This window comes from Lates calcarifer, linkage group LG6 (genome assembly GCF_001640805.2).
Source record: "Lates calcarifer isolate ASB-BC8 linkage group LG6, TLL_Latcal_v3, whole genome shotgun sequence".
Classification (NCBI taxonomy): Eukaryota; Metazoa; Chordata; class Actinopteri; family Centropomidae; genus Lates; species Lates calcarifer.
This window is the reverse complement of record NC_066838.1, coordinates 10,312,929-10,322,915: the sequence shown is the minus strand read 5'-3', so window position 1 is coordinate 10,322,915 and position 9,987 is coordinate 10,312,929. Positions and strand designations below refer to the sequence as shown.

At 40.1% G+C, this 9,987-nt stretch overlaps 1 protein-coding gene across 2 annotated transcripts; it reads left to right on the top strand.

The window, feature by feature from the left end:
- Window positions 1-326: 326 nt before the first annotated feature.
- Window positions 327-9,948, top strand: znf362b (zinc finger protein 362b). Of its 2 annotated transcripts, none has more exons than XM_018689007.1 (9): window positions 327-806; window positions 2,953-3,016; window positions 3,311-3,539; window positions 4,060-4,164; window positions 5,055-5,373; window positions 6,072-6,296; window positions 6,590-6,668; window positions 6,804-6,962; window positions 7,692-9,948. In XM_018689007.1, exons 2-9 carry the CDS (start codon window positions 2,954-2,956, stop codon window positions 7,806-7,808), a joined length of 1,296 nt encoding a protein of 431 aa, XP_018544523.1. In that variant the 5' UTR covers window positions 327-806; window position 2,953; the 3' UTR covers window positions 7,809-9,948. The 2 variants fall into 2 exon arrangements, with proteins under 2 accessions (XP_018544523.1, XP_018544522.1); XM_018689006.1 differs by having other exon boundaries at window positions 3,284-3,539.
- The last annotated feature ends 39 nt before the right edge of the window (window positions 9,949-9,987 follow it).

The window sequence follows — 9,987 nt, the reverse complement described above, 5'->3', positions numbered from 1 at the left end:
GTCTGTGCAGGCTTAGCTCAGAAAAAGACAAGAAAAAAAAAAAGCCCAATGAGACTCTTACCCAGGTAAATGAAGTTAAACTTGCAAGAGATATCTGAACCACTGGGGGAGTTTAGATGCTGCCTCTCACATTGGGACACTAAGTTTTGAGGCACTCATCTTCACCTATATTTACTGTACAATTCCCTCCACATTCCTCTGACTGGGCAGCAAGAGATTCCACGAATAAATCATGATAATGAAGATGAGCTCATAAAATATAATCATCTGTAAATTAAAACACTGAACAGCATCACTTTAAGCAGCATAAGGAAAACAGCACTCCTTTTCTTGTTTAACCACGTTTTCTTTTAATAGATGGGCACATTCTGCAATCAGTATATTACAAAACTGGAATTTTAAACGCAGTACTTTTCTTTGTAATGGAGTATTTTTTACACTGGCGTATCGCTATTTCAGGATTTGAGTCTGTCCCTGCGGATCTGTAGGGCTAAATCCATCCAAAAAAAAAAATAAAAAAAACAAAAAAATAAGCCGCGCTGAAGAAACGTTATTAGATTCATCGGAAACGCATTGTCCATTAAACGTGAATAAAAGTAGGTCGACGTGTTGTAGCCTTCAAAATCCAAAGCAACATTAGCAAAATATTCCCCCGTGTTGTCTGTACTGTACTGAGCCTGCAGCGGCACCCAGAAGTGAACAAAGCGACCCGGAAGCGGTGGTCCGACTGGAGGCAGGCAGAAAGAACATCAACCTTTTATATTATAGCTGTACTCGCAAGACAATATCTGCAATCAGGACACAAGGTATTTGTGCATGTCTTTTCGTGTCTTCACTGCCGTGCATTTCTGCGATAAGCGATGGACTCCCAAATGCGTGCGTTGTGCACAAAATGCAATTGCTGTCCTTTGATTCGTTCAAAAGTTGCAGAATGTGGGTTAAAAAAAAAAGCAGCACTAAAAGTGAAATTTGGTTAAGATGGCACAGCGGCTTTCGGGAGACAAGGCATTGTGCGCCCGCTTGTGTGTGACCTTAACGCATCGGTGCGGTTGTTTCAGTCGATGTGGTGTTTTGGGTCGAGCCTGCATCTTGTCCGTTTCCGTGCTGTGTGTGTGTGTGTGTGTGGTTTTTTTTGCAGGGCATGGTTGTTATAGGAAGTGTCAGTTTTTTTAGGAGGTGGGGAGGCCGGGCTATTCAAACCTGCAATTCGCCGTAAACAATCATTCATGCCTTCGACATGATAAACACACCTTTGTGTTCGCGTCGGCCGCTTATTCATCCCCAACACCCTCCTCACGACAAGATGTTCATGCTCCTAAATTTTTTGGGGTCTGCAGAATATGGCGTCCCGCCTTATAAAAATAAGGCTGCCATTTTTGTTTCTCTTTTGTCTGGAAATGTTTTAAGAAAACTGTCTGAGAATGTCTGAGTCGCACCGGGAGGGTCGATCCGCACGATCCTCCGTCAGTCTGAGTCCAGAGGTGCTCTCAGACACAAGACATGTCCGAAAAGTCAAAGAATGGAAAGTTTTTTTTTTCTTTGCGTTTATCTGAACATTTAAAGCGACGTGCACTTATTTCTAGGAATTCACTCTCAGACAAAAGAATCACAGAGGCTAAATGTCCAAGCTAAACGGCTGTGGCTCTGTCACACTCATGTCTTTTTGCTAATGAAAGCGTATTTTTTATGTGACATTTATTTGTTTGACCTGCGTTGACTTAAAGGTGACAGTTTGGCTCACAGTGACAGTTTACACTGTAGGCCTAATTTACACACTCAGTAATCTGCATCAATGTAACATAGTATTTCATACATTATTAAAAATGAGATTTGATCTCTTTATCCAGTGACAGCAATCCATTCTTAATTATTATTATTAGTTTTTAATTATTTACTTCATCTTCAATGTGACTGCAGGTCCTGCAGGTTCTTTTAATGAGCTTAAATACAATTTATTTTGATTAAGAAATTTTACCTTAAGGTCCCCTTACTGTATTTTGCTGGCTTTCAGTCACAGTTCACAGTCTTCCTCAGTGGACAGTTTACTCATGGCAACTGAGCCATCTCCATGATAACTGAGCAAACCCCGTCTGTTGAGGAAGACCGTGAGATGCGGATGAAAGCCTGAAAAATTTAGTAAGTGAACCTTGAGATAAGAATTCTTTTTGTCAAACCATATGTTTTCAAGATTACATACAATTTTTTACATTTCCAGATACCTGCCGAAAAGTAATTATGTTGTCTTAAATTCATATTCATAAAGTCTTAATTTAACTATTTTGTCGTTGTTAAAATGATTCAATCTATTAATGGTTTAAAGCAAAAGCTAGCACAACATTTACCTGTATATATGTAACTCTACACATGCACTTGCCTGTGGTGAAGTGCATGTCCCCCACTTGCTATTTACTTACCAGTCATAAAAAATGCTGAGTAACCGTAGTATTTGTTCTAAAGGAAATCAGACATAGAGAAATAGAATAATGCAGGCACTTGTTATTATTAATAACTGGTATGGGGCTGCCTATTAAAACTTAGACTTGGTTACATGATGTGTCTTGAATTCAGTAATTTTTGGTACATTTTTGGTAAAATGATGCAAGTGAATGTGAAAGTGCATGCACAGCTAGATGAAGGTGAATGTGATGGGAACTTATAAGATGTACATCCTAATTTGGAGCTAAAGGAAAAAGTTCACGCTCGTTCACCCAAACCTGTAATTGCTTGTGGTTAAGGTGTCATAAGTCTCATCTCTACAGTTCCATTCAGTCAGCCTGTTACATCAACACTTTTTTCCTACACATTTTGGTTTAGAATATTCAAACACACTGCAGTTTGAAAAACAGTGTTTTGCATCATATGACCCAGACTGACAAATGTGTAGTCACGTAAGAGCTCATTAAACATGACTTGACATTTGCATATGACTAAGGTGAATATTATTCATTTCAGGATGGCAGAGCCTCGATTTAACAACCCGTATTTCTGGCCGCCACCTCCATCCATGCCAGGCCAGGTAAGTCCACTCATAACGTGTAATTACTGTGACATTACCACCTTTCATTACCATTTGTTTCCATGTGTGAATGTCTTTTCAGCCATTCAGCACCAGTCTGTCACTGAAACAGACTGTCACACTTCTTTCTGGTAGACAAGGAAAAAAAAAAAAAAGAACCTGTCCTGTGGGTCAATGTTTTCTGTCCTGGGATGTGTTTTTGGGGCGTAAATGACATTCACACACGGTGGCTGTTTTCTGTTGAGCATGACCCGTTAACCCTTTCAGCTGGATAACCTGGTGCTCATTAACAAGATCAAGGAGCAGCTGATGGCCGAGAAGATCCGACCTCTGCACCTTCCGCCTACCTCCACCCCTTCCCAGCAGCCTCTGCTGGTGCCCACCTCGTCCCCGGATGGTAGCACTCAGCACGGCATGCCAGTGCCAAAGCCGCAGCAGGTGCCGGGCCACCACCCGCAGCCACAGGGCTCTGGACAGCCGGACATCGCCCTGCATGCTCGCCCCGCCTCCAGCTCTGGACCAGGTAGTCTTCATTGTTTATAGGCCTGGGCACTGAACCTCAGTACATTTTGACCCAAATGTGTCATCAAGTATCAAAAACTGTCACGTATCAAAAGTTGGAATTGGGTGCTTGGTGAGATTTTTCTTTTTTATTCTTTCTATTCTTTGATCAGATATTTTCTGTTTAAATTGGGAAACTTTGCTAAATTTAGACTGTGTTTTATTCAGGGAAAGTCACTGTATGGCTGTCCTTGTCAGGACAACATTAAACACTAATGCATTTAGGAATCTGGCATATTTTGTTTCACAAAAAAAGGGGTTTGTAAAGAAACAAATGTACGGATGGGTATCAGTACTGAAACACATCCACCATATTGGCACCAGTATCAAAAAATACCAAACAATGCCCAGCCCTAGTTATCTTAATAAATCTCTAAGCTGAAGAACTGAACTATCCATGTTATCCACAGGTTCAATCAGTCTATATCAGAACCCCAATTTACTGTTCACTGATTAAAATGCCATGACCTTACAATTTCCAGATGGAAATATGGATGACAAGTCAGCAGTGAAGGCCAAAGGATTGTGGGAAGACTGGCACATGAGACAGCTCGGCGAGCAGCCTGGCCGGATCAACCATCGCTCAGGTACTGCAGTCAGTCAGTCTGTTGACACGGGGAGAGAATCTGTATAACAATCAGCATCTGGTAGTGTTTAAAACTGACAGCAGTGTGATGAGTAAGAGTTTTAATATAAACTGTACACAGGACATTGTCCCAGTATATTGGGATACACTGACAGTACACAGTACACACAGGTACAGTGTGTACCTGTGTACGTGTGAAGTAAATTTACTGTACTAACAGTCAGTGTTCAGTGTACAGTGTATTGTGCAGGCTGAACAACTCAAGTATTATAATAAAGCTTAATAAATAATACTGAGACACAGATTTTGGTTTGTAGGCTGGTGTCTGGTGGTGAGGGTACACAGATATGGGTTATGAAGATTAGTACAAATAAAATTGAAAACAAAACCTCCAGATAGTCTGACTAGTTGGTAAACGGACTGACAGCACTCTGCTCTGGGTTTGTTGATCTGTTGAACAACCATATCAGTGGTTTTGTACTTTTTAGCCTGTTTAAAACAAACCATGTATTCTTTGCATTACATCAAGCCGTTCTGCAAACTGTGTGTCTGTGCCTTAGAAATTTGAGTGCATGTTTTCAACTGCTCCAGGCAGCTATTAGTTTTCATTTATCTCTGTACGGACCTTTGAAACGCACTATACCACATGTTACACGGGCAAAAATTAATTCAGATTTGTGATGAATTTGACAACTCAAGCAAAAAAAAAAAAAGTGTAATTATATAACATACATAACAGTATGGAAATATACACAGAAAATTTGAAAGCTGTGCAGCATGCTTTCAAAAATGGTCATCAGAAATGAAAAACACACAGTTAATAGTTAAAAGCCCAGGAAATGCAAAAACACTAGTGGACTCTTTCAGTAGTTCTGGTTCCCACCTCCACAGGACTGGCTCCTTCCTCCCGACCCGACAGCCACAGCACCTCAGAGGCCCTGACCCCCACGACCCCAACCTCCAGCAGTCAGAACCGTCTGGGTGGTGCCCCCTCTGTGAACATCATCTCCGGGCTGGCGAGCGGTCCCGGCATGGACCACATGAAGGCTGGAGGCCTGGCAGGACTGCTGGGGCCCCCACCCAAGGCACCCCGAGGACGGAAGAAGATCAAAGCTGAAAACCCGTCCGGTCCTCTGCTGGTGGTGCCCTACCCCATCCTAGCTGACCAAGGCTGTGTCACTGTTGCACCCAAAGAGGGCAAAACCTACAGGTTGGACACAGAAAACTGCTACTATTTTTTTCGATTTTTTTACTGGATCACAGAGGGAGGGACATTTCCTTTTGGTGTTGGTCATACAAAGCCAATTTAATTATGCTCTGCAAAGGATCAATAGGCATTTGCCTGAGACAAATTTGGTATTAATAGAGTGTAGATGATTTACATGCTTGACTGAGACATCAATATGAACTGTCAATTGATCTCTGCCTCCTCTTATCACCTGGCAGATTTCTTATTCTTATTCTAGTTCAGTTTTTCATGAGGGGCAGGAGTTTTCAGATGGTTCAAATGATCTGACTTTAATCAATTTCCAGTGTTTGTTTTCCACAGTAAAACCTTTTACAAACCTGAACTTTGAAGACATAGACTTAATTTGTAAGGATGGCACAAGGTACACAGGGCTGTAGGAATATTTTGTAACTGATCGGGTATATTAAACCACTTCTTTTGAATTAAGATCTACTTTGCTAGTTCGGATTTATACTTTATACTTTATTCCTCTCTTTGTATGGAGATAGCAAACTCCATACAAACTCCATACTTAAAAACAAATGGTATTACGCTGTATAGTCTCTTTAAGACTTTAATTCTAGACAATTAATGAATTACATAAATTGAAAATAAATGATCTGATCATGTTTATGCGATCGACCCCCTCCTCCCCCTCCCTTTTTTTTTTTGTCACAAAGATGCAAAGTGTGTCCGCTCACCTTCTTAACCAAGTCAGAGATGCAGATTCACTCCAAGTCCCACACGGAGGCCAAACCACACAAGTGTCCCCACTGCTCCAAGACGTTTGCCAACGCCTCCTACCTGTCTCAGCACTTGCGCATCCACCTGGGGATCAAACCCTACCACTGCTCCTACTGCGAGAACTCGTTCCGTCAGCTTTCACACCTGCAGCAGCACACCAGGTCGGTCCAGCTGTGAACACGCGGGGGGGGGGGTTAAGTTAGTGTGGGGTAAAAGAAACAGTCACTGCTAACTCAGTGACTGTTGGGCAGCTACATGGGCAGCTAAAAGCTGACGTTCAGTAGTTTGTCTGTTGATGTCTCTTTGCAACCTCAGGCTGTATCATTTAGAACATTTCAGTACAGCTTGTAATACTGTTGTGAAACTGCTTTGATTCACACTTCAGCTGAGGTCATCTCTTTCATCCAAGTCATTAAAATGCAAAATTTTACTTTATCTCCTTCTTTGCCCACAGAATCCACACTGGCGATAGGCCTTATAAATGTGCTCACCCTGGATGTGAAAAGGCTTTTACCCAGCTGTCTAACCTCCAGGTCAGTACATGGTCACACCTGCTATCTTACACTGAGGCAGACAACTACACAATGGCAAAGTTTATTGTTTTAATTGACTGTAATCAGAAGGTAATAGGAGTTTTTATATCTTGTATCTGTTCCCCCCCCCGACAGTCTCACCAGAGGCAGCACAATAAAGACAAGCCGTATAAATGTCCTAACTGCTACCGTGCCTACTCAGACTCCGCATCATTGCAGATCCACTTGTCAGCGCACGCCATCAAAAACGCTAAGGCCTACTGCTGTAGCATGTGTGGCCGAGCATACACCTCAGTGAGTTAAACCGAACTTATCTACTCGTTCATCTCAGCATGTGTCGACGGCTCTTGATGATACTCTGTCTCTCTGCTTCCTGTTTGTGATATTTAAAAATTCATCGTGTTCTTCCTCCTGCTCAAACCCACAGAAAAACTGAAGTTTTTTTAAAAACATAATTAACAGGCTACACTTACAGGGCTCTGCAAAGTACCAGTTAGATTAATAACATTTACCAGCAAAACAGGTTGGTAAGGTGCTATATTTAACCTCTTTTTGGATTTTGCACTTGAATCAAACTTCCTATTTCCACATATCTCTTAAAGTTCAACAAACTGCTCAAGAGCTGAAATAATTAGTTGATTACTCAGCCAACAACAAATTAATCTGCAATAGATTTTTTTTTTTTAACCATGGAATGGTTTTAAGATTTAATTTTTTAATTATTTTCTGACATTTCATATCAGTCTCCTCTAGTTTAAAGGAGGAGTACCTGGGTCAATAGTTGTATTTATATAAGATTAGATTGGATCAGTGCTTTTCAACAATGTTCAGACTTTTTGCCAGGTTGTGACATTGTGCTCCTCCTTCTGACTTCTCACATTTGTTTCTGTCATATTTCACAAGGTTTACAGACATATTTGAGTTGAAATGTGAGGGAAGGAAAGGGTCAAATGTCCTGAGATAAAAATGTGAGTAATGGCAGTTTAATTTTTGACCATTTGTTATACTTTCATGTCTTTGCAGGAGACCTACCTTATGAAGCACATGTCCAAACACACGGTGGTGGAGCACCTAGTGAGCCACCAGTCGCCCCAGAGGACCGAGTCCCCCAACATCCCCATACGCATCTCCCTCATCTGAGCTCCCCACGGCCGCTCAGCAGCAGGTCAGAGTCGGAGTCTACGTTCGGCTGGAGCTTATGAGGCCCTGCACCCACGGCCATCTACATAAGGCTTACATTAGCATTATGACAGCTGACATGAGCATTCAGTGCTAGATTCAGTAAGTGGACTGCCTCCATTCGTCTTGACACAGGCAGTCTGTCAAAAAAAAAAAAGAGCACAGCGTTATTTTGTGAATGTAACGATACAGCTACATGTTGTCCGGAGGATCGAGTGGCAAAGAATGTCTTGCGTCAGATTTAATAAGCACTTTCGTAAGCGTCATGTAAACTGCCGGATGCATTGGCCATCAGAAATGTTTTAGTTAGTTTAGGGTTGGTTTGTTTTTTTTCCTCTTCCATAAAATGGGTTTCCAAAATGTGCCAGATGATATTTGCCCTTATAAAGAATTGAGAAAGTAGAAAAAATGTTTGCTGGGTGTATTCTGGAGACATCCAAAGATAATCTTAAAGCACTTTTAGGCCTTGTGGTTTTGGCTCAAATTGTTTCAATCTTGTTGGATGGAAAATGCCAAAGGGCATTACTTGTGGCAGCTAAGAGTACTGACTGTGTATAAATCAGTCTTTTTCTGTTGCTTTTTTTGCTTTTGCTCACATTTCTGTGCAAGTACACATTTACAGGGTCGTCTAAATTCAAAGAAAGGCAATCGGTAGATGACAATTTAAACATTTAATGATTGTATTAAGAGGTTGTGTTATTAACTTGAGGGAGGCAAAAAACTAAAATAGAGCAACATGGAAGGGAAGAAAGATGAATGTTTTTTTTAATTTCCAAAATCTTTCACTCCATATTTGACATTCACTTTGACGGCACCTTTATGATCATAGCATATGATCAAAAAACACAGCTTTTTGCATTATGTTCTCCTCACATCCCATTAACTTGTGCCATATATGAACCTTATTGAGGTTTGAAGAGAAAGCAAATCTTGTAATAGTGTGTGTGTCTGCTTTCTCTATTCAGTTAAGCTTTGACTTTTATTTTAGTATTAGAATATATATGTTGCAGAGGTTGAATACATTGCACATGTATCAGTGCCAGCTCTACTCTACTCAGCCCTACTTTTAAATACACTTCAGCTAAAATTAAATTTTACTCAAGTGGTAAATTTTTAACCACTGGACCAAAATGTGAAGTTATCGTACTCTGACCCAGTTAAGATTTTTTAAAAATCTTTAATAAGCTTTACCCATTTGAGATAAACTGCAGTATAAGTCATATTTCATAGGCCTATATTATGAGTTTATGTTGAGGTGATGCTTCTTGTTTTGATTTTTTTTCTCCTTAGTATTCTTTTTTTTTTCATTGTACACAGTATTGTTTGTTGTATTTTTACTGTAACTTTAACCTCTGGATGGTACTAATAGGGTACCCTGTGTTCTTCAGGGCACTTCAGAAAAAGGTGCTACAGCTAGATGTTATGTTTGAGATGGAACTGAGAATAATGTAAAATACATATACAGTATATAGTATGTTTTCAAAAGAATTAAAAACTTATTACTCAAGCCACTGGCCTGAAAACAGACATTTACGCCAACAACAGACCCTGCCTCTTCAACTTACTCTCTGTTTTGAGATAATGGGAAAATGTACATGTTGCTGTACTGTAAAACATGTTACTCATATATAGTACCTATTTTTAAGTTTTCATGAACATGTTCTGTTTGGGTTTTGTAAAAGTTTATGTATGGACTTACTGTAATTATTTTAGTCTACCCGTATGTTATTAATATTCATGTTTTATATCAGTTATTTACATGTAAGCCTTAACTGTTTTATCATCCCATTTCCATTACTCTGTATTGTGTTCTGCAGTATTCAATCGTGTAAACATTTTTACTTTTTTTTTCCTTCCGCATGGAGTTCCTGAGCTGTAATCTGTATGATAACTGTTTAACCCATGTTCTCTATGAAAAGATATTGCGTAGATTTATTACACTTTTTCCTGTCTTGCATTGTGGTTTCATATACAGTTTCTAGACAACTAAATATGCACAGCCAAGACTGAGAAGTTAAACTAAGGTTATCAATGTTTAAAAAAGGAAAAAAAGCTTTGTATCTTTACCTTGTTTAATAAACAGACTGTTACAAATTCGTCACTGATAGCTCGGTTTACTAAAAAGTGTACCTGCAAACAA